Source organism: Leucoraja erinacea, chromosome 4, assembly GCF_028641065.1.
Source record: "Leucoraja erinacea ecotype New England chromosome 4, Leri_hhj_1, whole genome shotgun sequence".
NCBI lineage: Eukaryota > Metazoa > Chordata > Chondrichthyes > Rajiformes > Rajidae > Leucoraja > Leucoraja erinaceus.
In genome coordinates, this window is record NC_073380.1 from 2,293,049 (window position 1) to 2,320,694 (window position 27,646).

The 27,646-nt window shown below is 44.9% G+C and overlaps 1 protein-coding gene across 8 annotated transcripts in view; it reads right to left on the reverse strand.

Annotated features, from left to right (window-relative positions):
- Nucleotides 1–27,028, reverse strand: part of golga4 (golgin A4) — a 117,622-nt gene extending 90,594 nt beyond the window's left edge. For 5 of the 8 annotated variants that reach the window (XM_055633516.1, XM_055633513.1, XM_055633512.1 and 2 more), the window contains exons 1-3: nt 26,829–27,028; nt 13,349–13,438; nt 773–853 (exon numbers count right to left, since the gene is read on the reverse strand). In XM_055633516.1, the coding sequence (XP_055489491.1) occupies nt 773–853; nt 13,349–13,438; nt 26,829–26,894 (237 nt within the window). In that variant the 5' untranslated portion in view covers nt 26,895–27,028. Of the gene's footprint in view, nt 1–772; nt 854–6,768; nt 7,367–13,348; nt 13,439–26,828 lie in introns of those variants that run through there. The other 3 variants (XM_055633515.1, XM_055633517.1, XM_055633514.1) reach the window with 3 other exon arrangements.
- Between the last annotated feature and the right edge of the window lie 618 nt (nt 27,029–27,646).

Genomic DNA, 27,646 nt, shown 5'->3' on the forward strand with positions numbered 1-27,646 from the left:
CCACTCATTGACATAAATCAGACAGCATTGGGCCCAGCACCAATTATAGTCATGGCACTTGTCACAGGTCTCCAGTCTCTTATCCTTCTGAAACTCAATTACTGCTTTTCTAGGTGTTCTAATATCAATTCTCTGAGATGAAAAACAAGTTGTGCAGATTACTCTCAAGCATGCTGCTGTTGAGTTTCATTTAGTAAACATAAAGCCCATCATGTTTGTTAGAACTCAACCTATGTTGTACATCCCCTGCTTATCCAAAATCCTTTGTTCTTCCAATCAAATTAGAGTCCTATTTACAATTTGGAATAATGTCCTAGATCATGAAATTAAAATCAATATAATGCAATACAATAATACTTTATTAGCCAAGTATGTTTTGCAACATATGAGGAATTTCATTTGCCACGTCAGTCATACATAATAAAAAGCAACAGAACACACAAAATACATTTTAACATAAAGGTGAAAAAAAAAGTTCAATCTCTTTGTCTTCCCGCGGTCGTGGGCCTCGAGCCTTCTGTTGACGGGACGATCTTACTCCCGTAGCCGGCAGCATTTGGACCCTCTGCGTCGGGACGATCACTCCTGCATCAAGGGGGGAATCTCAGCTCCCCCGCACCAAGCGATCTGACCCCGGGTATTTTGAAATGGAATCAGTCCTGTTAAGCACTTTCACTTTCTAATTAAAGCCAACATGTTGTGTACAATTCTACAACCTATGTGAATCACAAAGCATCAAATAGCTTGCTTGATTAATTGCTGAGAGTCTTACCTGGCCAGCAGCTGACCCATCGTCATTCAAGTTATCTGTGCCTTTTGGAGAACATCTTTGATCTGCTGTTTTTTGCATATTCTGGAAATTATAAATCATCAATAATTAACACAAGTTCCATACAGCTCTGCAGAAAGTCAAATAAATAATATTATAAACGTATTTTCCAGGGTCACAAAGGAGATGATCGTTTCAATGATCTTAATCTGTCAGTTGTGTAGAATGGAATTCAAACACCCAATTGTTTGACCCAATTTTTCAAGTGGACATTAATTATTAGTAATTTATAGTTTTTAATATAGGTATATCATCTCCTTATAATGTAAACGCAGCCCAATAAAGCAAAATGCAGAGACACAGGAAAACTAATTTAAGCTTTCAGTTACTTTAAAGTTAATACTAAGCAATATTTAATTAAAGCATTTGCTCCACTGTGAAAAATGGGTTAAAATGAGCAGCAATTTTTAAATTAATGATAGAAGACGAGTTCAGTAGTAGCTTTTTTATTAATTGATTAAGACACAGTTAATCCACAGATGAAGCCAAGGACAAACACTGTCTACACGAATACTGACGAATACTATCAACACTGGCCAAGGCACCGTTGAATAAGTTGTCAAAATTAAACTGGCAAGGAAATTTCAAAAATAAAGTCCTTCACAATTACTCGATCATTGGCCCATCGAGTATTTAAGGTGGACAATTATGATTAGACATTTTTCAGTGGGATTTTGCAGTGGATACAACGTACAACTTTTTGTGATAGAAATATTTTTAAAATATGAACAATGCTTTCGCAGCCAAGCCTCAAAGTGAGCGTGTCACATTGGTCTTTTATGTTGAAAATGCAAAGACAACCTGGGTTCGGGTGCACACCTCTCAAATTGAAAATCCATTTAAAATTAGGAAGTGAGCCACAAAACAAATCATTATATTTTATAATAATGGGGAATGCTGTCAGAAGATGCAGCGGAATATAGATCAGCTACAGAAATAGGAGAAGAAATGGCAGATGGAGTTTTACCAGAGCAATTCTGAGGTGTTGCACTTTGGGAGGTTGAATGGAAGGAGTCTAAGTTCATAGCTCACTGAAGGTGGCAGCACAAGTAGAAGCTGGGCAGATACTGGAGACAGACACTGGAGGCAAGAAAAGTTCAGAACAAATCATGGCTGGTAATAGATGACCTTAGGATGGGTAGAATCCATCATGGCCCATTGTTGGCTGGGATGTGCTAATGAAAGGGATACAAGGATGTGAACAGTGGAACTAATAGGACGACTAGGCTGGGGGGGGGGGGGGGGGGGGGGGGGGGGGGGGGGGGGGGGGGGGGGGGGGGGGGGGGGGGGGGGGGGGGGGGAGATGCAGGAGTTACTTGAAATTAGAGAAATCAACGTACCAATAAGACTTCAAGATTATCAAATCTTGTGTCAGAAAGAGCTTTTATTTGATCTCCATTACTGCTTCCTTCCACTTTTTTCATCACAACAGACACTGTCCGGCATGCTGCATTTTTTTTAATTCAGATTTCTACCACCTCCTGTTATTCAATTTCCATTCATAAGTGCATCAATGATTTTGAAATAATGATCAAACTTGCCAATTCATCAGGTTCTGCTTCAATAAGTTTCATAATCTCTTTGGTTCCCTAAAATTTTCAACACATGTCTACCAATAACTTTAGAGTTCTCAATTTTTATATTGTTTTTTTTTTAAACTGTTCAACAGCTAAAGTCCACTACCTGCTGTCTTGATCTGCTGCCCACAAGCTTCTTTAAAAATATTTTTAACAGTGTTGCACCAGAAGTACTGAACATAGTAAACACTTCCCTTCAATTGGGGCATTTTCCCGAAGCCTTAAAAACAGCAGTGATCAAGCCCCTATTGAAGAAGCCTAATTTGGATGCCTCAGCTATGAGCAATTACAGGCCCATATCTAATTTAGCATTTTTGGCAAAGATTATTGAAAGGGTAGTTTACCAACAAATTTACTGCTTTATGACCCAAAACAATATTTTTAATATTTTCCAGTCGGGATTTCGGCCACATCACAGCACTGAGACTGCACTCACTAAGGTCCTAAATGACATACATCTAAACAGTGATGCATCAAAAGCTTCAGTTTTGGTACTTCTAGATCTCAGTGCTGCTTTTGATACGGTGGACCACAACATACTGCTTAACAGACTGGAGAAGTGGGTGGGACTCTCTGGTTCTGTGCTGGACTGGTTCAAATCTTACTTGAAAGGTCGGGATTATTTTGTTTCCCTTGGTAATTTTGAATCAGAACGTACAAAACTCACATGCGGGGTTCCTCAGGGCTCCATTCTTGGACCCATTTTGTTCAACATTTATATGCTCCCCCTAGCTCAGATTATAGAGCATTTTAACATATCCTACCTACCACACTTATGCCGATGACACACAACTATATATCACAGTGTCACCACATGACCATAGTCCCCTACACTCACTGAGCCAGTATGTCAAACATATCAATGAGTGGATGAACCAGAACTTCCTCCAGCTCAATGCAAATAAGACAGAAATTATTGTCTTTGGTCCCAAAAAAAACAAGGCTAGAGGTGAGTGCTCAACTCGACTCAATTGCACTGAAAACCACAGACAAAGCCAGAAACCTTGGTGTAGTTATGGACTTGGATTTGAATTTTAACAGCCATATAAAGACCATTACCAGATCTGCCTATTACCATCTAAAAAATATTGCAAGAATCAAGGGATTTCTGTCCAAAGAAGACACTGAAAAACTTGTTCATGCATATATTTTTAGTAGGTTAGATTATTGTAATGGCATCTTTACAGGTCTCAATAAAAAATCAATTAAACAACTGCAGCTTATCCAAAATGCCGCTGCCAGAGTCTTGACCAACACCAAGAAAATGGACCACATTACACCTGTCCTTAAATCTTTGCACTGGCTCCCTGTGTGTAAGAGGATAGATTTTAAAATTCTGTTGCTGACCTACAAGGCACTGAATGGTCTAGGTCCAAAATACATCTCTGACCTACTTGTTGTATATGAGGCGCCTAGACTCCTCAGGTCTTCAGGGACAGGTTTGCTCTGTGTTCCCAGGGTCAGAACTAAAAAGGCTGAAGCAGCATTCGGTTTTTATGCTCCACACCTGTGGAACAAGCTCCCTGAACACGTGAGGTGTGCACAGATTGTAAGCGCATTTAAATCAGGCCTAAAAACACTGTTGTTTACTATAGCTTGTCCATAACCCGACATGCAGGTAATCTTAACCGTCTAATTTTAACCCTTTTATGTGCTTTTTAAAATCGTTTTATTGTTTCATTGACGTTGTTTTATTATTGATACATTTGTCGTATTGCTTGTTTTGCAATTTTTAATTATTGACTATTTTATTTTTTCTTTCCTGTAAAGCACCTTGAATTGCTGTTTGCACGAATGGTGCTATACAAATAAACTTGCCTTGCCTTGCCTGTAACAAAATTGACTCAAGAGTGGAGGTTTCCACAATCATTTGTGACAAGTGTTCCCTGAGCTCTGAATGGTCAGTAACATATTTTAAGCCTCACAATTATGGATTCATTGAGAACCAGCCAATCCAACCATTATTTCAAAACAGTCAAATTATTTAACATTAAACAATTCATTGGATCACATCTCAATTGCCTACCCCTACAAAGGGATACATAAAACCAGTCTTAGAAACATAGAAAATAGGTGTAGGAGTAGGCCATTCGGCCCTTCCAGCCAGCACAGCCATTCAATATGATCATAGCTGATCATTCAAAATCTGATTTCTCCCCATATCCCTCGATTCCGTTAGCTGTAAGAGCTATATCTAACTCTCTTGAAAACATCAGTGAATTGGCCTCCACTGCCTTCTGTGGCAGAGAATTCCACAAATTCACAACTCTCTGGGTGACATTTTTTTTCCTCATCTCAGTCCTAAATGGCCTCCCCCTTATTCTTAACCTGTGACCCTTGGTTCTGGAATCCCCCAACATCGGGAACATTTTTCCTGCATCTCGCCTGTCCAATCCCATAAGAATTTCATTTGTTTCACTCAGATCGCCTCTCATCCTAAATTCCAGTGAATATAAGCTCAGTCAATCCATTCTTTCATCATATGTCAGTCCCGCCGTCCCGCCATCCCGGGAATTAACCTGGTGAACCTACGCTGCATTCCCTCAAAAGCAAGAATGTCCTTCCTCAAATTTGGAGACCAAAACTACACACAATACTCCAGGTGTGGTCTCACTAGGGCCCTGTACAACTGCAGAAGGACCTACTTGCTCATATACTCAAATCCACACACTATGTAGGCCAACATGCCATTTGCTTTCTTCACTACCTGCTGTACCTGCGTGCTTACTTTCAGTGATTGTTGTACAAGGACACCCAGGACTCGTTGCACCTCCCCTTTTCTAAATCGGATAATAATCTTCCTTCTTGTTCTTGCCACCAAAGTGGATAACCTCACATTTTAGCATCTCGCCATTTTAGCAGCAATATAATTTTGATCAATCTGCACTGTTCTCCCTCCAAAGAAATACACTTTTCCTGCACTTTGGTATCCAAAGCTAAACATAGATTTCCAGGTATGGTGACAATCGATGCTACAGAACTTATTGTTTTGATTGGAGGTGCAGGTGATAGTCAAATATAAATTTTGTTTTTTGTTTAAAGTTACAGTGCAGAAACCAAGTCCGCGCCAACCAGCGATCCCTGTACATTAACACTATCCTACACACACTAGGGACAATTTACTATTTTACCAAGCCAATTTGCCTACAAACCTGTAAGTATTTGGAGTGTGGGAGGAAACCAGAGCTCGTGCAGAAAACCCATGCAGATCACAGGGAGAACATGTAATCAGGATTGAACTCGGGTTTCTTGCACTGTAAAACAGCAACTACGCCACCCTGCTGCCCGGTCACTCAGGTCACGTACAGAAGTTAAAGGGCCAAACTTCAAGGTTGTTCAACCATCATTCCAATTGCATGCAAATGACGAGGGCTCCTTGTGGTGCCCAGTGGTGAACCACCAATTTCTTGCAGTCCCCCAACAAAGATACTTGGAGTTAGGAACCAGTTAATATTGTAGCTTCGTTAGATATACCTATTCTATTTACTAGGAGTCTTGCTAGGAGTAAACATTTTTGAAAAGGGTCCAGGAATGGAAACATTAACTGTTTTTCTTTCCATAGATGCTGCCTGACCTGCTGAGTATTTCCAGCATTCTGTGTTTCTGTACGATTAGCAATACAGTTAGTCATGGCATACAACAATTTGTTTAGTTTGTTTAGTTTAGTTTATTATTGTCACATCTACTGAGTTGTAGCAAAAAGCTTTTGTGGCACGCTGTCCACTCAAAGAAAAGACTACACATAATTTATGACGCCAATATCATGCAGGATTTCTGAAATATAACATCAAGAGAATTCAGGCAAATATAGCTAACTGTAAAATAATTGTGAACATTCACAATAAATCTCTGGAATTATTACATGGTGTTAATGCAACGTTACTTCACATGGACAACTGTCGCCCGACAGTTACAAAGCGGTCATTTAGCAGCCCAGTCTGTCCCAGTTCAACAATCTGCACAACAGGTATAAGCCCAAGATGTTAATATTAAATCAGTCTTTGCATTTATGCATTAATTTATAAAACATGCATTTCTGGATATTATTCACATCTGCTAGTAAGTCAAAAGCAATACTTGGTTAAGATTCTACAGCAAACCACACATTTAAGGGTTTCATTCTTTCCTTGGGGATATGAGCTTACAAAGCACAAACCGTAGATTTTCAAATTACTCTTCCCAGGATCTAAACCAAAACTTCAAACATGGGTTGGGCATGTTTGCAAAGTATACATTAACTTTACCAAATGAAACCCCTAGATAAATGCAAGGTTCAGCAGTAAATGCCTTTGAAAAAATGAAAGCTTCCTAAATGCTTCTCCTACACTACCATGGCATTGCTGGTAGGATAGGAGGACTCACCACGTTGATATTCAGCGGTCTAAGCCACTTGGTGCTTTCCAGAGCAAAGATAGTGTACTCCGAGAGAAAAGCAGGCTCTGCTATCATCTCGGCCAACAGCTGTCTCATTCACAAACAAAAAAGGAAACAAAGCATATACTCAGAGGAAATTATGCAAATCTCAGTAGTAAAACAGCCATGTTTTAAGCCATCTATTTGGCTATACTGGATATCCATTGAATGAAATATTTTTGCAGCAAACACCTGCTTTGGTACTTGTTATGCACGTTATAATGATCTCCACAGACATTGCGGAAGGACAAGGCCTTTTCAGCTGAATTGAACAGTCATTCAAATATCTTCAAGCTGAATAACATCCACCATGATGGTGGACGCATAAGAGACTGCAGATTCTGGAACTGAATGCAAAACATAGTGCTAGAGGAACTCAGTGTGTCAGGCAGCATCTGTGGAGGGAAATGGACAGACATTTCATGCCTTGAAGAAGGGTCTCGACCTGAAATGTCATCTGTACGTTTCCATTTTCAAATAGTGCCTGACCTGCCAAGTAATTACAGGAATTTGTTTTTTGTCTTATCATATTTGTACCTTGTTTAAAGAGCATTAGAAAACAAATCTGAATATTTCAATTGCAAAAGAAAATCTCATTCTAGTAAACTTAACAATAAAACAGATTCTGAAAGTTTAACTTATTAAAACACCATCCCATAACTATGCCATTGTTAACAGTACAACTTAATTTACATCAGGGGTCGGCAACCTACGACCCCGGGACGAATGCGAATGGTAACCCAAAATCAACCGGCCCGCAGGCGAATTTTTTTTCCGTAGTCATCCGGCATGCAGACTTCCTTCATCTCCGGTACCTTCCGGGCCCGAGGCGCCCGGGCGCGGTGACGCAAGAACACATGCTCAGGCGGCCGCAATTGCAGAGCGCCCGAGCTCCGACTGTACCACATCCTGCGCAAAACCGCCGGCACGGCCACGCACCTTCTGTGTCTGGGTGTCATTGTCGGGTTTAGGGTTGTCAAGAGGCCGGGGACGAGTGAGTGCAAGTATTTGAGCCACCGCCCTTAGGACAGAGCCAAGGCAATGGACCGTAGGTACGCCATGTTTGTGAGCACCCGTAACTAGGGGCCAGTGCGTCCTCGAAGGGGCGGGATCCATGTGAACACGTGGTAGATGTGGCCCGCCATCCGCTCACAGACATGCGTTCTGGCCCCGATGCAGAACAAGGTTGCCGATCCTCGATTTACATGATACTCCTTTCTCAACCACACACAAAGTACAAAGACAGCCTTCCACAATTCCTGCTCTTCTTGGAAGTGAAAGAACAGCAATAGAAAAGGAAAATTAAAAATGTTAAACTCACAATAGATAATACAAACCAAAAATTGAGAGGTACAAAAAGGCTTCAAATAATTCAACAAATTAAAAAAACACTCATCAGCCCAAACAACCAAATTAGCGGTTTACTCCACTAAATGTTATCATGTGCATTTCCAGAATGTACACGTTATCCTTATTTTACCGCTGGATTAAAAACCCAGGGAACCCTTTGTTAATTGGAAATTTGTAAAGCAAAGGGTTTGCCATCAGTTTCATTGCAAAATATTTGGTTGCCTTCCAAAATGTTTCAGTTGAAAAACCTGAAAGGTACAACAATCAACTATCCAAAATTCCGAAATATTTTATGGACAATCAAACCTTACATTAAGGTAATAAACTGAAGATAGACACAAAAAGCGTCTCAGCGTAACTCAGCGGGTCAGACAGCATCTCTGGAGAAAATAAATAGGTGATGTTTTGGTTCAAGACCCTTCTTTAGACTGAGAGTCAGGGGAAAGGGATTTATTCCCTAAATCCATACCATTACAATAAAAATGTTTGTAAATGGAGGAATGTATTGTAAAAATGAATGGCGATTAGCAAAATCACAATGTAGTATTAGATTACATTTATAAACTAAAATGCTCATAAATCAAAGAATACTTGCACACAACAATGTGTGTACTGGAAATGTGCCATGTAGCCCCTTGACCTGCCAATCCATTCTGATCTCAACATTGACTCCAACATACTGCCCAATCCTCAAACAATGGAGTCTTCGAGTCTATTTTGTTGAAGGACAGCGCTGAATAACTGGGGAAATTGGTACTGTTAAGTGCAAGACCTGCACAATAAATGCTCATCCTTCTAAACTCCAGCGAGTACAGGCCCAGTGCCTTCAAACGCCCATCATATGTTAACCTAATCATCCCGGAAATCATTCCCGTAAAGCTCCTCTGGACCCTCTCGAACACCAGCACATCCTTCCTCAGATATGGGGCCCAAAACTGCTTACGATACTCCAAATGCAGCCTGACCAGTGCCTTATAAAGCCTCAGCATTACATCCCTGTTTTTGTATTCCAGTCCTCTCAAAATAAATGCTAACATTGCATTTGCCTTCCTTACTACCGATTCAAGTTGTAAATCAACTTTTTGAGAATTCGGCACCAAAACTCATTAGTCCCTTTGCACCTCCGATTTCTGAATCCTCTCCCCATTTGGAAAATAGTCCACACCTTCATTCCTGCTACCAAAATGCACGACTCCACACTCTGCTACACTGAATTCCATTTGCCACTTCTTTACCACTCTCCCAACCTGTTCAAGTCCAACTGCAGAGTCCCTGCTTTCTCTACGCTACCTGCCCCTCCACCTATCTTTGTGTCATCTGCAAACTTGGTCCAAAGTCTTCAATTGCCTCATCTAAATCATTAATATACAACGTAAGTAGCAGCCCCAGCACCGACCACTGCTAAACACCACTAATCACTGGCAGCCAATCCGAAAAAAAACCCTTTAATCCCACTCTTTGTCTTCTGCCATTCAGGCAACCATCTATCCACGCTTGTATCTTCCCTCAAATACCATGGGCTCGTGTCTTCTTTAACAGCCTCACATGTGGCACCATATCAAAGGCCTGAAATTCCAGGTAAACAACATCCACTCACTCTCCTTTGTCTATCCTGTTATTTAATTCCTCAAAGAGAAATCCTTCTAGCATCCATTCAGGAGTGCATAACTTGTGGACCTAACTCACCGGGTGAAAAAGGTCCCCCTCAAATTTCTTACCCCTTACCGTACATCTCTGTCCTGTCGTAGGGTCCCGACCCAAAATGGCAATTCCTTGCTCAACCAGCTGAGCTCCTCCAGATGCCAGCATTTGCAGTCTCTTGTGTCTCAAAATCACGTCTCTAATTTTATTTGCTTTTGACAAGGGAACAAAAATCCTGCAGTCTACCCTATCTGTGAGATATGAAGGGCAAGATAGCGGCAGAGCATGGCACCTCTATGCTTGCTGGACCCAGGTGAGGGAGTATCTACTATAATCCAGTACAAATCGTTCCACTGTAAAATCTCTATTCCATTTGGAAATCGATCCAATATTTCTTGCTGTACCAACAATATTCTGTTTAAATCTTCTTTGAAATCTAGTGATATTATGGTCTCCACGATCAAAGGACTTACCAGACCGGAATGGACCCGATAAGTGAGACCAACTATGACCAGCGAGGCCTGCAGGTTACTGGACTTCTGAAAACACCAACCTATAAAACTGATGCCCACCAGAGTTGCTGACCCGCCGACCAGACTCTTGCGGGTCCCTGCTTCCCGTGCTGCCAACCAGGCACAACCAAGTGCAGGCCCTGACCTCGCGAAGCTGCCGACCACACTATGGACCCGGCCAACAGTGAGCCGCAACCTCAGAGCACCCAACACAGAGACCTAACATAGGACTTAACTGGACCCATAGCCCGACCTTGGACCCAGAGCAGCCTGTTGCTGTGACGTGACATCAGGGCCCAATCAAACAGAGAACCCAACCTCCTGAACGACTGTGACCCAACTCATTGGCCCCACTGAGCACAGCCCCCTACATCGCAGAGCAACCAACTCCACGCAACTACTCCTGGTTTTGGAAGGGGGTGGGGGAGTTGGGTGGATGGGGGAATGGGGGTTGGTGGCAGAGGGGGTGGGTGGGAGGAGGGGATGGGGTGGGGGAGGAGAAAAATAGAAAATAGGTGCAGGAGTAGGCCATTCGGCCCTTCGAGCCTGCACCGCCATTCAATATGATCATGGCTGATCATCCAACTCGGTATCCTGTACCTGCCTTCTCTCTATACCCCCTGATCCCTTTAGCCACACGGGCCACATCTAACTCCCTCTTAAATATAGCCAATGAACTGGCCTCAACTACCCTCTGTGGCAGAGAGTTCCAGAGACTCACCACTCTCTGCGTGAAAAATAGGTTTTGTTCCGATCTAGGGGGGGGGGGTGTGTGGGGGAGGGGGGGGTGTCTGGGGGAGCGGAGGGTGTGGGGGAGGGGGGGTGGGGAGGGAGGGGGGGGTGTGGGGAGGGGGGGGGGGGGAGGGGGGGGGGGGGGGGGGGGGGGGGGGGGGGGGGGGGGGGGGGTGTGTGGGGGAGGGGGGTGTGTGGGGGAGGGGGGGGTGGGGGAGGGGGTGTGTGGGGGAGGGGGTGGGGGAGGGGGTGTGGGGGGGGGGGGGTGTGTGGGAGAGTGGGAGGGGGTGTGTGGGGGGGGGGGGGGGGGTGTGTGGGGGAGGGGGGGTGTGTGGTGGGGGGGGGGGAACCTTCAAAACTTTCATAACATTTACACTTTACACGATCGGAACAAAACATATTTGACTTGCAGCAGAGGAGAACGGTGAGTAAGGTGGTGAAAAATTGTAGCGCTATGCGAGATCGATTTGCGCAAATTTTCTTTCAACGTCGACAGGAAGTGGTCAAGATGAGAATTTTAGTAATTTTAGTAATATGTAGAAGATAGATAGATAGATAGCTCACTCCTGCCTCACCTGACTGTGCCATGCCATGCTTCTCACTTTACCGGATGGACCGTACAGCACTCTCGGGCAAGGTTAGGAGAAAAAGAGTCTGTGTTAACGGTTTAACCCTTAATGCCTAATGTCATATCAAGACATAAGCAATCGGCAAGCCTGCGCTTAGCCTCACCGATATAGAACAGTTGACACCTAGAGCAGCGGATGCAATAAATGAGGTTGGAGGAGGTGCAGGTCAACCTCTGCCTCACCTGGAAAGACTGCTTGGGTCCTTGGATGGAGTTTAGGGGGGAGGTAAAGCGACAAGTGTAGCATTTCCTGCGGTTGCAAGAGGGAAAGTACCAGGGAAGGGGGTGGTTTGGGTGGGAAGGGACAAATTGACCAGGGAGTTACAGAGGGAGCGGTCTCTGCGGAAAGCCGAAAGGGGAGGAGATGGGAAGATGTGGCCAGTGGTGGGATCCCGTTAGAGGTGGCGAAAATGTTGTAGGTTTATCTATTGTATGTAACGGCTGGTAGGGTGGAAGGTGAGGACAAGGGGGACTGTGCCCTTGTTATGAGTGGGGGGGGATGGGGAGTGAGAGCGGAGCTACGGGATCTAGAGGAGACAGTGGGTTTGTAGTAGATGTCGGAGCCATGGGAGTCCCATGGCTATCTTCTTCCCACCCTGCTTCCTGTAAGGACTCTATCCCCTACTCCCAATTCCTGACTACGCCGCATCTGCACCCAGGATGAGGTGTTCCAAACCAGGGCATCGGAGATTTCCTCATTCTTTAGGCAACGGGGGTTCCCCTCTTCGACTATAGATGAGGCTCTCACCAGGGTCTCTTCTATATCCCCTAGCACCTTTTTTCAGCATCTGCAGTTCTTTCTTAAACAAGACATAAATGAGGATCAGTTGGCGAGTACGTTTGCTGCAAAATCCAAATTCCAGGAGGTGCATTCAGCCAGGAATGCTGTCAGAAGATACAGCAGGATATAGACCAGCTGTAGAAATGGGTGGAGAAATAGCAGGTGCTTTTTCCTCAAGTAAATGTGAGGTACTGTGGTACTGTGGGAGGTTGAATGTTAGAAGAGAGTATACAATCAATGACTAGACCCTTAACAGCAGTGGTGTGCAGCGGGATCTTGGAGTCGGGCCAGCATACCTTCATTATCCTGGCCTGACAATGAAGAGTCGTTCAGAGCTCACTGAAGGTGGTAGCACAAGTAGATATGGTGGTTAACAAGGCATATGGTATGCTTCATTGTTAGGGGCAGTGAATATAAGAGTCAGGAAGTCATGATGCAGCTTTATCTGACTTTGACTAGGCTGCAAATTTGGTGTATTGCATGCAGTTCTCATTACATTACAGGAAATATACTTTGTAGGATGCAGGGGAGGCTTACCAGAATGCTGCCTGGATTAGAGGGTTTCAGCTACAGGGAGAGGTTGGACAGATTTGTTTTTTTTCTCTGCATTGGAGGTTGAGGGGAGATTTGATCGAAGTATAAGATGCATAGATAGGGTAGACAGACAGAACCCTTTTCCCAAGGTGGAAATGTTCAACACTAGAGGCCATAGCTACAAGGCGAGAGAGGGAAAGTTTAAAGGAGACGTCTGAGGCAAGTTCTTTATTATAAAAGCACTTGGGCAGGATATCAAGTTGCTGCAAGCAGGTTAATGCTAAATTAATTAAGTATTAAACATCAATGCTTTTCGGCAATTATTCAAACTAGTCACATATTCAGTCTTACCTCCCTGTCACCAGGAGTGAAGGTAGCTTCATTATGCTGGCCTGACAATGAAGAGTCATGTTCTGATGACGGAGTAGATTTTGGAGATGCCTAAGGAAAAGAGATTTTAAACTGTGATTAAATAATGCAGATAAGGTGGATCCTCAGTCTTTTCTCCCAGAATAGAAGAGTCTAAAACTAGAGGGCAGTGGTTTAAGGCGAGAGGGGAAAGATTTAAAGAGGAACTGATGGGCAACTGTTTCCTGACAATGGTCAGTGGGTATATGGAATGAGCTGTCCGCAGAACTAATTGAGGCAGGTACTATAACAATATTTAAAATGCATTTGGACAGGTTGGTATATAGGTACAGGTATGGCCCAAATACAGAAAATGGGACTAGATAGGAACGGCACTTTGGCATCAAAGAGCCTGTTTGTTGCGCCAAAGAACCTGTTCCTGTGGCATTTACAGTGCCCTCCATAATGTTTGGGACAAAGACCCACCATTTATTTGCCTCTGTACTCCACAATTTGAGATGTGTAATTGAAAAAATAGACAATAGACAATAGGTGCAGGAGTAGGCCATTCAATGTGATCATGGCTGATCATCCCCAATCAGTACCCCGTTCCTGCCTTCTCCCCATATCCCCCGACTCCACTATCTTTAAGAGCACTGTCTAGCTCTCTCAAAAGCATCCAGAGAACCCGCCTCCACTGCCCTCCAAGGCAGGGAATTCCACAGACTCACCAATCTCCATGAGAAAAAGTGTTTCCTCGTCTCCGTTCCAAATGGCTTACTCCTTGTTCTTAAAAACACATGGTTAAAGTGCACATTGGCAGATTTTAATGAAGGCCATTTTTATACATTTTGGTGTCACCATGTAGAAATTACAGCAGTGATTGTACATAATCCCCTGATTTCAGGGCATCATAATGTTTGGGACACAGCAATATCATGTGAATGAAAGTAGTCATGTTTAGTATTTTGTTGCATATCCTTTGCATGCAATGACTGCTTGAAATCTTTGATTCATGGCCATTACCAGTTGTTGGGTGTCTTTTCTGGTGATGCTCTGCCAAGCTAGTAATGCAGTACTTCTTGGCAAACTAACCTGGCTACCCTATTTTTACGGCTAACCAGTGGTTTGTGGCTTGCAGTGTAGCCTCTGTATTTTTGTTCATGAAGTTTTCTGCGGACAGTGGTTACTGACAAATCCACACCCAACTCCTGAAGAGTGTTTATGATCTGTCGGACAGGGGATTTTTCTTTAGTATAGAGAGAATTCTTCTCTCATCCGCTGTGGACGTCTTCCATGGCCTGCCAGTCCCTTTGCGATTAGTAAGCTCACTGGTGAGCTCTTTCTTCTCAATGATGTTCCAAACAGTTGATTTTGGTAAGCCAAGGGTTTGGCTGATGTCTCTAACAGTTGTATTCTTGTTTCTCGGTCTCATAATGGCTTCTTTGACTTTCATTGGCACAACTTTGGACATGTGGACAAACAGCAATAAAAGTTTCCAAAGGTGATGGAAAGACTGGAGGAAAGACAAGGTACTGAGAGTCTTATACCTGCATTAAGGAGGTAATTAAACACATCTGAGCAATTACAAACACCTGTGAAGCCACGTCTTCCGAACATAATCATGCCCTGAAATCGGGGGCGGGGGGCTATGAATAAACACAGCTGTAATTTCTACATAGTGAAACCAAAATGTATGAAAATACCCTTTATTAAAATCTGACTGCACTTTAACCACAAGTGATATTTTCTAATACAAATCTTAAATTATGGAGTACAGAGGCAAATATATAAATGATGGGTCTTTGTCCCAAACATTATGGAGGGCACGGTGGCTTTGATTCTGCATAATATAGTTACAGTATCATAAACCGAACACATCCATTTAAACTATCTGTATATGAACAAGAGTCTGGGGGTGGGAGCGGACGCATGGGGGAGGGGGGATTCTCCTGCATCAAATTGTTGAAACACAATCTACAGCAGGGATAAACCAGATTTTGGAGTCATAGACATCTTCAGTAAGGCCATTGACAAGTTCCACATGTAAAACTAGTCCAAAAGTACCTATAATGTTCAGGATAATTTGGGAAACTGGATTTGAAAATGGCTAGGCAAAAGGAGGCAGAGGGTGATCATTTTTACAGTTGAAAGCCTGTGACGCATATTGTACCTCAGGTACCAGTGCACATTGGTTGGTTTTGTACATAAATACATCATTTATAATGAGAAATAAGGAAATGGCAAAACAGTTAAACAAGTACTTTGGTTCAGTCTTCACTAAAGAAGACAAAAACAATCTCCTAGAAATAACTAGGGGACCATCGATCTAGTGGGAGGGAGAAACTGAAGGGAATTCACATTAGTCAAGAAATGGTGTCAGGAAAAAAATTGGGACTGAAGGCAGATAAATCCCCAGGGCCTGATGTTCTGCATCTCAGAGTACTCAAGGAGATGGCCCCAGAAATCATGAATGCATCGGTGATCATTTTCCAATGTTCTCTCAACTCTGGATCAGGTCCTGTGAACTGGAGGGTAGCCAATGTAACCCCACTTTTTAAGAAAGGAGGGAGAGAGAGAAAACGGGAAATTATAGACTAGTAAGCCACACATCGGTAGTGGGGTAGGTGCTTGACTCGATTGTTAAAGATGTTAACACAGCGCATTTTGAAGACCGTGACAAATTCGGTCAAAGTCAGCATGGATTTATGAAGGGGAAATCATGCTTGACTAATCTTCAGGAATTTTTGGAGGATGTAATAAATAGAATGGATAAGGGAGAGCCAGGGGATGTGGTGTATCTGACTTTCAAAAAACCTTTGACAAGGTCCCACACTAAAGATTAGTGTGCAAAATTAGAGCACATGGTATCGGGGGTAGGGTATTGACATGGATAGAGAACTGGTTGGCAGACAGGAAGCAAAGAGTAGGAATTAACGGGTCCTTTTCAGAATAGCAGGCAGTGACTAGTGGGGTACCGCAAGGCTCGGTGCTGGGACTCCAGTTATTTACAATATATATTAATGATTTAGATGAGGGAATTAAATGTGACATCACCAAGTTTGCGAATGACACAAAGCTGGGGGGCAGGATGCTATGAGGCTGCAGGGTGACTTGGATAGGTTGGGTGAGTGGGTAGATCATCCACAATCAGTACCCCGTTCCTGGCTTCTCCCCATATCCCCTGACTCCGCTATCTATAAGAGCTCTATCTTGAAAGTATCCAGAGACTGGCCTCCACCGCCCTCTGAGGCAGAGAATTCCCAGACTCACAACTCTCTGTGTTTCCTCATCTCCGTTCTAAATGGCTTACCCATATTCTTAAACTGTGGCCCTTGGTTCTGGTCTCCCCCAAAATCGGGAACATGTTTGCTGCCTCTAGCGTGTTCAAACCCTTAATAATCTTATTATTTTAGATGCACAGCAGATGCAGCATAATGTGTATAAATGTGAGGTTATCCACAGAATAGGTTCACCAGGTTAATTCCTGGGATGGCGGAACTGACATATGATGAAAGAATGGGTCGACTGGGCTTGTATTCACTGGAATTTAGAAGGATGAGAGGAGAGGTTCTAGAAACATATAAAATTCTTAAAGGATTGGACAGGCTAGATGCAAGAAAAATGTTCTCGATGTTGGGGGAATCCAGAACCAGGCGCGCAACTAAATTTAAGGTAGCTCTTTTTTCCCCCAAGAGAACCCTTTTTTGCTTAAGTCCAAGTCAAGAGAGTTTAATTGTCATGTGTCCCAGATAGGATAATGAAATTCTTGCTTGCTGCAGCACAACAGAATATGTAAACATAATACAGAAGAGGAGATAAAAGTTCAGTGTATTTATATACCATAGACAGGCAACCTAAAAGCCATGCGCACAACCACGGCCAGCACCAAAGATCCTATCGCGAGGATCTTTGGCCAGCACATCATCGACCGTGGTTGTACGCATGTGCCGCCCTGCGCATGTGCCGCCACTGCAACTGGTCGGCGTCGACCACTTTCTCCCTCCCTTTGCATGATGGGAGATCTGGCTGCCATTGCTGTCCACTCGCCGTGACCGCTGAAAACCAACGCAGACTCACTTGCTGGAGCTGGAGTAACTCTAGCTGCTTGGTTTCCTGATCCTCCAAAAATATTTGAAATGGAATTTAAACAGAATTTAAACACCACCACCAAACTCTGAAAAATAACAGCCTATTGCATTTTATCTGTGTATTGTGTATCTGTGGACATGACTTCAGAATTAAGGGACAGAAGTTTAGGGGTAACATGAGGGGGAACTTCTTTACTCAGAGAGTGGTAGCGGTGTGGAATGAGCTTCCAGTGGAAGTGGTGGCGGCAGGTTCGTTGGTATCATTTAAAAATAAATTGGATAGGCATATGAATGAGAAGAGAATGGAGGGTTATGGTATGAGTGCAGGCAGGTGGGACTAAGGGAAAAAAGTTGTTCGGCACGGACTTGTAGGGCCGAGATGGCCTGTTTCCGTGCTGTAATTGTTATATGGTTATTTATTGTGTTTATAAATATGGTCTATGGTATATAGACACAGTGAACTTTTATCTCCTGTTCTGTATATAGACACACTGATCTCCTGTTCTGTATTATGTGTACATATTCTGTTGTGCTGCAGCAAGCAAGAATTCCATTGTCCTATCTGGGACACATGACAATTAAACTCTCTTGACTCTTGACTTGGACTTAAAACAAAAAAGGGTTCTTGGGAAAAAAAGAGTTACCTTAAATTTAATTACTTCTGGTTGGGTACCTATGATAGGATGAAGACTATTCCATGCTTTAATTGTGGAGCGGAACTCCATGGAGCAGCCAGCATCTCTGGATAGAAGAAATTGGGTGACGTTTCGGGTAGTGGCCCTCCTTTAGATTTCCTCTGGTTTTAGTGTTTTAGTTTAATTTAAAGATACAGCGTGGAAACAGGCCTTTCGGCCCACCGAGTCCACGCCGACCACTGATCACCCGTACACCAGCTCTATCCCACACATTAGCGCGACGTAAGTCAAGAGTCAAGATTGTTTTATTCTCTCATGTCCCAATGAAATCCTTACTTGCACAACAGAATATGTAAACATAGTACTCGGTAAACAATGTTATCTACGAGAAAACACAACGTTGTATATTTATATATGAATCTATAACTATATACACACACAATTTCCCTCCTTGAATGAATAAAGTTCTATCGTATAGTATCACGTGTGTAGGAAAGAACTGCAGATGCTGGTTTAAACTGAAGATAGACACAAAAAGCAGGAGTAACTCAACAGGTCAGACAGAATCTCTGGACAAAAGGAAAATATTACGTTTTGGGTTGGGTCTGAAAAAGGTTCCTGCACACCTTTGGAATGTGGAAGGAAACAAGAGCACCCGGAGAAAACCCATGCGATCAAAGGGAAAAGGAGCAAACTCCATACAGACAGCACCCATATTCAGGATCAATTCCGGGTCTCTGGCAATTTTAGGCAGCAACTTTATGGCCAATGTACTGCCCCATAGTCTTGAACTGAATTAAAACCTACAGTAGCTGTAAAGGGGGACATAGCATCACTTAGAGATTTAAGACTGAAAATGGATAGTTTCTTTTTTTTTAGTAACCATGGTTATCAACGTATAATTTTGTGTGTGTTGGAAAATAAAATATAGTGGCACAGCTGGTGGACTTGCTGCCTCACACGCCAGGGATCTGTGTTCGATCCTGTCCTCGGGCACTGTCTGTGTTGAATTTGCACATTCTCCCTGCAAGCATGTAGGTTTCCTCCCACACCCCAAAGATGCATTGGCTTTGTAGGTTAACATGTCTCTGTAAATTTGCCCCTAATGTGTAGGGAGTGGGTGAGGAAAGTGGGATAACAGAACTTGTGTGAATGGGGAGACAAAAATGTTGGAGAAACTCAGCAGGTAAGGCAGCATCTATGGAGCGAAGGAAATAGGCGACGTTTTGGGTCGAGACCCTTCTTCAAACTGATATGAGGGTGCAGGGGGTGGGAAGAAGATAGGAAGAGGTGGAGACAGTGAGCTGAGGGAGAGCTGGGAAGCGGAGGAGAAAGCAGGAACTACCTGAAATTGGAGGTCAATTTTCATACCGCTGGGGTGTAAACTGCCTAAGCAAAAAATGAGGTGCTGCTCCTCCAATTTACGGTGGGCCTCACTCTGGCCATGGAGGAGATCAGGTTGGTTATTGCGAACCGAGCATAGGTATTTGGCAAAGCAATCACCAAGCCTATGCTTGGTCTCACCGATGTAGAGCAGCTGACACCTAGAGCAGTGGAGGCAATAGATGAGGTTGGAGGAGGTGCAGGTGAACCTCTGCCGCACCTGGAAAGACTGTTTGGGTCCTTGAATGGAGTCAAGGGGGGAGGTAAAGTGGTTGCAAAGGAAAGTGCCAGGAGAGGGTGTGATTTGGGTGGGAAGGGAAGAAATAACCAGGGAGTTACGGAAGGAGCGGTCTCTGCGGAAAGCCGACAGGGGAGGATGGGAAGATGTGGCCAGTGGTGGGATCCTGTTGGTAGACAAAGCTGGAGAAAATCAGCGGGTGAGGCAGCATCTATGGAGTGAAGGAATAGGCGACGTTTCGGGTCGAGACCCTTCTTCAGACAGATGTCGGGTGGGGGGGGGGGGGGGGGGGGTCGGGAAAAAGAAAGGAAGGGGCAGAGACAGTAGGCTGTGGGAGAGCTGGGAATTGGAGGGCAAGGAGGGAGAAGACAATGTTCATACCGCTGGGGTGTAAACTACCCAAGCAAAATATGAGGTGCTGCTCCTCCAGTTTGCGGTGGGCCTCACCCTAGCCATGGAGGACGCCCAGTACAGAAAGGTCGGATTCGGAATGGGAGAAGGAGTTGAAGTGCTGAGCCACCAGGAGATCAGGTTGGTTATTGCAAACTGAGTACAGGTGTTGTGCGAAGCGATAGCCAACCAGAATTTGGTTTGGAAGTGGAAAGAAATAATAGAAATTGCATTCTTTGCAACGTGTTAAAGGAGATGAGATACTGTATTGCAATTTTGCTGCATGTCATTCTGGTATATATCATGTCTTGATTGGTGAATATGTTTAGTTTGTGACATTATTTGAAGCAGAAATAATATGTGGCTGCTTCATTGACCATAATTCCGACTGGTAACTATGCACTTCGTCCGAGCACATTATCGCACGCGTCATGCAAGCTGTCTTAAATGACCATTTAAACTGTAATTTGGCAACCTAAAAAGCTGCCAAGGTTGCCCAGCTGACAATAGAGAAAAAAAGGTTAAGTGAGAGCCCTGGATATGGGGGAAAAGGCAGGAACGGGGTACTGTTTTCAGATGATCAGCCATGACACCAAGCATAGATTCAGCAACCATTTCATTGACCACTTGACCAGGCGGACTGAATATTCAAGTTGCGAACCACTTTAACTCCCCTTCCCATAATGACCTTTCTGTCCTGGGCCTCCTCCATTGCCAGTGAGGCCACATGCAAATTGGAGGAACAGGACCTCACATTTCGCTTGGGTGCTTACAACCCAACAGTATGAACATTGAATTATCCAATTTTAGTGAACGTCTGTAAATACCTCCCTCCATCGCACTCTCTCCTAAACTAAAAGACCATTAACCAGTTCTACAGTTTGCAACAACACATCCCTTATCTTGCTAATAATTGGCCCATCAGGCAACCTCCTTGCCCGAGGTCATCTGTTGCTGGCCCCGATTTGTCCTGGTTTTTCCCCCTCCAACCTTTGTTTCTAATTCCCCCTTCCAAAACCACTACAATCAGTCTGAAGAAAGGTCCTGACCCGAAACATCATCGATCCATTCTCCCCAGAGATGCTGCCTGACCCACTGATTAGTCCAAGCATTTGTGTCCATCTCTAGTGTAAACTAACGTCTGCAGTTCCATTCTTATTACACCCTGAATCATTAATTCCTCCATCGCTTTTGACATAATTCTACAATGGAACTTGGCCCAGACTCTGCAATCAGTACTTCAACATCAATGCTCAAAAAATCCTGTAATCTCTATTGAAATAGATTCCCATTTATAAAGTCTGCCGCTGTCTGGCATCAGTCCAATCCATGGCAGTCGGCTGTTTTGATGTCATGCAACCAATTAGTTGGTCAATCACAAACTACAATTTATTGTCACTGTGAATGTTTTTCCCCCATACAGATATAGATTTAGCAATTTTAGAAATGAAGAATGCCGAAGCAGGTTTCCAAACCTCAGCCCACCCACTATTCAATAACACTGCAGCTCCTCTTGCACCTATTCCTCATAGTTCCCAATTTCCTGATCCTTGAAAAAATATATCTCTTGCCCTTTAAAAAAACACAATGATATTGCCTCCACAATGCTCTAGGGTAAAGAATTCCAGAGATTCACCAACCTCTGCTGCAAAGTTCCCAAGTACCACACTGGTAGGCGGCGCGACTCTCGTCAGCAGCGGCCTCTGCAGCCCTTCTGCATTTTTATTATTTTTTGTCTATGTTTTTATGTAGTTTTTTTTGTAGTGTTTTGTGTGTGTGTGTGTGTGGGGGGGGGGGGGGGGGGGGTGGGGGTGGGATGGGAGGGAGGGGGTAACTTTTAATCTCTCCCTGCACGGGAGACCCGACCTTTTCTTTGTCGGGTCTCCGTTGTCGTTGGGGCTGCAACGAGGAGCGGCCTCCAACAGGAAGACCGGGGGCTCTGGTGCCGACGACTCACCTCACCGTCGCGGAGCTGGCCGAGTCCGGAGCAGGTGGAGCGGTGGTGGAGCGCTGCTGCTGCTGCGGCCCGACCTCCGGAGATTCGGAGGCTGCTACTGCGGGTCTGGCGGACGGCGGCACCGGGAGCCCGCGGGTCACTGGAGGAAGACCGCTTTTCAGGGCTCCCGCAACGCGACTTCTCCCGCCCAAGTTGCGGGGTCGAAGAGCTCCTGGAGCGGGGCCTTACAGCACCGACCCGCGCGGCTTGGAATGGCCGCGGGACTCTGCGAGCGCACGCCGGGGGCTCCAACATCAAGACCCGGTGTGCGACCTTGCACCACCCGGCGTGGCTTTAATGGCCGCGGGACAATCGCCATTGCCAGCCGGGGGCTTTGACTTTGACTCTGACATCGGTGGGGGGGGGGGGGGAAGAGTGCAGTGGAGAGATACGTTTTTTTGGCCTTCCATCACAGCAATGTGATGGATGTTTATGTAAATTATGTTGTGTTGTTGTGTCTTGGGTCTATTTGTTTGTAAGGTATGGCTGCAGAAACGTCATTTCGTTTGGACCTCAAGGGGTCCAAATGACAAATAAATTGAATCTTGAATCTTGATCTTATAACATGTTCCCTCGTTTGAGATTGTCCCACCAGATCACCCCTCAATCTTCTAAAATGTCACAATTGCTGCCTCACAGCACCAGAGACCCAGGCTCGATCCTGACCTTGCGCTCTTTTTGTCATTTGCATCGTCTCCTAGTGACCATGTGGGTTTCACCCAGGTGCTAAAGGTTCCTCCCACATCGAAGATGTGCAGGTTTGTACAATACTTAGCCTCTATAAATTGCCCCTTGTCCTTAGTGAATGAATGTCAAAGTGGAATAAGATAATATAGATAGACACAAATGCTGGGGTAACTCAGCGGGTCAGGCAGCATCTCTGGATAGAAGGAAAGGGTGACGTTTCGGGTCGAGAGTAGATTGAGAGTCAGGGGAGAGTGAGACACAGAGATAAGGAAGGGTAAAGTGTGTGAAAACAAGACATCAAAAGAGATGCAGATCAAGGAAAATGTAGAATGGATGCAAACAGAGATAAAATGAAATTGGGGACAGTCAGACTGGTCGGAGAGCTGGGAAGGGGGAGGGATGGAGAGAGAGGAAAGCAATAGTTACTTGAAATTAGAGATGTCTACTCATATCGCTGGGGTGCCAGCTGCCCAAACGTACAAAATTAGAGTGAACAATTAATCAATGGTTCGCGTAGACTTGGTGGACCAAAGGGCTTGTTTCTATGCTGTATGGGGACATAGGATGCAGAAACAGGCCATTAAGACCAACTTGCCCACGCCGACCAACATGCTCTAGACACTAGTCCCACCTGCCTGAATGAGGCCCAGATCCGTCTAAACCTATCCCATCCATGTACCTATCTAAATGCTTCTTAAACGTTGTGATGGAGCCTCAACTACCTCCTCCATTAGCTCATTCCATACACCCACCACCCTTTGTGTAAAAATGTTACCCCTCAGATTCCTATTAAATCGTTTCCCTTTCACCAAAAACCGGTGTCCTCTGGTTCTCGATTCCTCTATACTACAGGGCTCGAAATTAGCAGTTTCCCGGGTGCCAATGGCAATCTACAGTCCCGCCGGGCAACCTAAAAGCCATGCCATTTTGCCCGGCTTGGCAAGCACTCGGGACACCTATCATTTAATTCTGAGCGGGCTCCATCTCTATCTGTCACTCTCCATCTCCGCCCGCCATCCGTGTCCGGGTCTCGGCTCGGCAGGCCACCTAACACATGCGCACTGCCACGGCCTGCACATCCTCCCCCTACACATGCGCACAACCACGGCCAACACATCATCGGCCGTGGTTGTGCGCATGTGCCGCCCTGCAGATGCGCAATGCCACGGCAACTGGTTGGCACCGGCGACTTTCTCCCTCCCTTTACATTATGGGGGATCTGGCCGCCATTGCTGTCCTCACCGCGACTGCTGAAAACCAACGCAGAATCACTGCCTGGAGCTGGAGTAACTCCCTGGAGTAACTTTTGCTTCTTGGTTTCCTGGCCCTCCAAAAATATTCCAAATGGAATTTAAACTGGTGGATCCACCACCACCAAACTCCAAATTCTGAAAAATAACAGCCTATTGCATTTTATCTGTTTATTTATTGTGTATATAAATGGTCTATGGTATATAGACACACTGATCTCCTGTTCTGTATTATGTTTACATATTCTGTTGTGCAAGCAAGAATTTGGGACACATGACAATAAAACTCTCTTGACTCTTGACTTGGACTTAAGCAAAAAAGGGTTCTTGGGGAAAAAAGAGCCACCTTAAATTTAGTTGCGTCTGGTTGGGTACCTATGATAGGGTGAAGACTATTCCATGCTTTAATTGTGCGGGAGAACTCGATGGAGCAGCCAGCATCTCTGGATAGAAGAAATTCGGTGCGTTTCAGGTAGAGACCCTTCTTTAGACTCTGGTTTTAGTGTTTTCAGTTTAATTTAAAGATACAGTGTGTATCTTCCTCAATAGCAAGAATGTCCTTCCTCAAATTAGGGGACCAAAATTGCACACAATACTCCAGATGTGGTCTCACTAGAGTCCTGTACTGAGATCCTGCTGTCACCATTGACAACTAGCTTCAATATTTATAATACCACCCACTTTTGTGCATCTGCAAACTTCCTAATCATGCCATGTATGGTCTCATCAATATCAATATCAATGCCCAGCACCAAACCCTGAGGCCAACCGTTAGTCACAGACCTCCAGTCCAAAAAGTCACCTTCCACAATCACCCTCTGCTTCCTTCCATGAAGCCAACTTTCTATCCATTCAGCTATCTCTCCTTGGATATCATGCAATCTAACCTTCCAGAGCAGCCTACCATGCAGAACCTTGTTGAGTGCCGTGCTGAAATCCATCTACAGCTCTGCCCTCATCAACCTTTTTGGGCACATCTTCAAAAAACTCAAGTTGTGAGACGCGACCTCCCATGTACAAAACCATGCTGACTATCCCTAATCAGAGAGTGGTAGCTGTGTGGAATGAGCTTCCAGTGGAAGTGATGGAGGCAGGTTCGATTTCATCATTTAAAAATAAATTGGATAGGTATATGGACAGGAAAGGAATGGAAGGTTATGGTCTGAGTGCAGGTAGATGGGACTAGGGGAGAATAAGTGTTCGGCACGGACTAGAAGGGCCGAGTTTGCCTGTTTCCGTGCTGTAATTGTTATATATATCTTATCTAGTAACTTTCCGACCACAGATGTTAGGTTCACTGGCCTGTAGTCCCAGACTTTCTTGCATAGAAGCACAACATTCGCCACCCTCCAGTCTTCCAGAACTTCACCTGTATTTAATGACTCGGAAATCTCAGCCAAGGCTCCTGCAATTTCCTCTCTAGCTTCCCAATGTTCTCGGATACATCTGATCATGCTCGGGAGATTTGTCTATCTTCATACAGGTCAGGACCTTCAGCACCTCTTCAACCATAATACTGACTGCTCTCAAGACACTTCCATTGACTGTCCCAAGTTCCCCAGTCCTTAAGTTTTTCTCCATGCTAAAAACAGAGGGTAAATACTCTTTGCAGACCTTGCCCATTTCCGGTGGCTCCACACAGATTTGACCGCATTGATTCCTGAGGAGACCCATTCTTTTAGCCTTTTTTTCCCCTTTATGTACATGAAATCTCTTGGGATTATCCTTTATGCTATCTGCCAGAGTGATCTCATGTCCCTTTTTTAGCTTCCTCCTCAGTTCCTGAAACTCCTCCAAGGATATACTTGATCCCAGCTGCCTCTACCTGTCCCATGCTTCCTTCTTACTATTGACCAATGCCTCAATTTCCCTTGTCATCCAGGTTTCCTTACGTTTGCCTGCCTTGCCCTTCACTCTAACAGGAACATGCACGTCCTGAACTCTTGTTAGCATGCATTTAATAAAATCCCACTTTCCTGACATTCCTTTCCCCTCAAACAACATACTCCAATCAACTTGTGCGAGTTCCTGACATACCGTGAAAGTTGGTCTGACCCAAATTTAGCATTTTAACATGGGCCCGCAATGTACCTACCCACATCTTAAACCTAATAATAGTGGTCGCGGGTCCCAAAATGTTCATCCATTAACACTTCATCCACTTGCCACGCCCATTTTCCCAAGACAATATCAGGCGTGGCCCGCTCCCGTGTGCAGCACTTTAAATATTGCTGGAGGAAGCTTGTCTAGAGCTTCAATTTCCATCGTCATTCAAGCTTACGTCGGCTCACCGGCCTTGCCCTTCACTCTAACAACTATTTCTAAACTAAACAGACAGGTCTAATATATTTAGCTAGTTCCGACAGGGCAACACTTTCATCCCACTAATCAGCCTATAGTACATCTCTTTGAAACGGCCTCCAATGTCAGTATATTCTTTCTGGTGACCAAAACTCCAGGTACCCTTTACCCTAAAAAGTTTAGTTTGATCTAGAAGCTCAACTCTTTCCCCAATTATGACAACAAAAACCCGCCCTAAAAGTTATAAAGCAACTGATTTGCAAAATAAACAGTGGATCCATACTCTGTGCAAGTCGTCAGCCTCAACCTCCGCTCCACCCCAATCGAAGGAAGAAGTCCAATTTAACGACGGGATACCCCTAGCCCTCCCACATCTGTCAGTGTCCGACAGTGGGCCGATCGTCCCTCCAGGAGATGGGATATCGATCTATGTGCAGGGACAGCAGGCATTCCCACTCCCCTCACCTACTAAAACCCACCGCCTCCGGCCCTGCCTCCTTTCGGCCCCTCACCTGCGCCTGGCCGCTTCTGGACGGAGACTGCTCCTCGTTAATCTTCTGCTTGAGTTTCTTGAACATAACTGCGGGAGGTGGGAGGCCGAAGCCAATGGCCGATTCGACGAAGGCCACGACACAGCCGGTTTGTGTTGCCCCTGTCCGGTCCGGTGGCAGTGGCAGTGGCAGCAACGCACATGCGCCGGCGGTTCGACGTGGCTCGAGTTGCGCGGTGCGAGAGCTCTGGGCCGGAGGCGAGCTCGGCTCCTCTGCATAAATTAATCTTCGGCTGCGCGGTGCGAGAGCTCTCTGGGCCGAAGGCGAGCTCGGCTCCGCTGCATAAATTAATCTTCGGCTGCCCGGTGCGAGAGCTCTGGGCCGAAGGCGAGCTCGGCTCCGCTGCATAAATTAATCTTCGGCTGCCCGGTGCGAGCTCCCTGGGCTCGGGGAGAGCCGGCTCCGCTGCATAAATTAATCTTCGGCTGCGCGGTGCGAGCTCTCTGGGCCGAAGGCGAGCTCGGCTCCTCTGCATAAATTAATCTCCGGGTTGCGCGGTGCGAGCTCTCTGGGCTCGGGGAGAGCCGGCTCCGCTGCATAAATTAATCTTCGGCACATTGCAACTTGCAACTTGCAAGCTGGGAGAAAGATTTATTTATTTTTTAAATCATTTTCACCGAAGACCGTCATTTATAAAATCACCGAGTAGAGTTTAGCTGATAAGTTAAAAAATAAATGTGATTGACATGGTACACAAAAATGCTGGAGAAACTCAGCGGGTGCAAATGAGATTGACATGTTAGGTGACCGATGACAGCTGGATGACGGCAGGTCAGGTC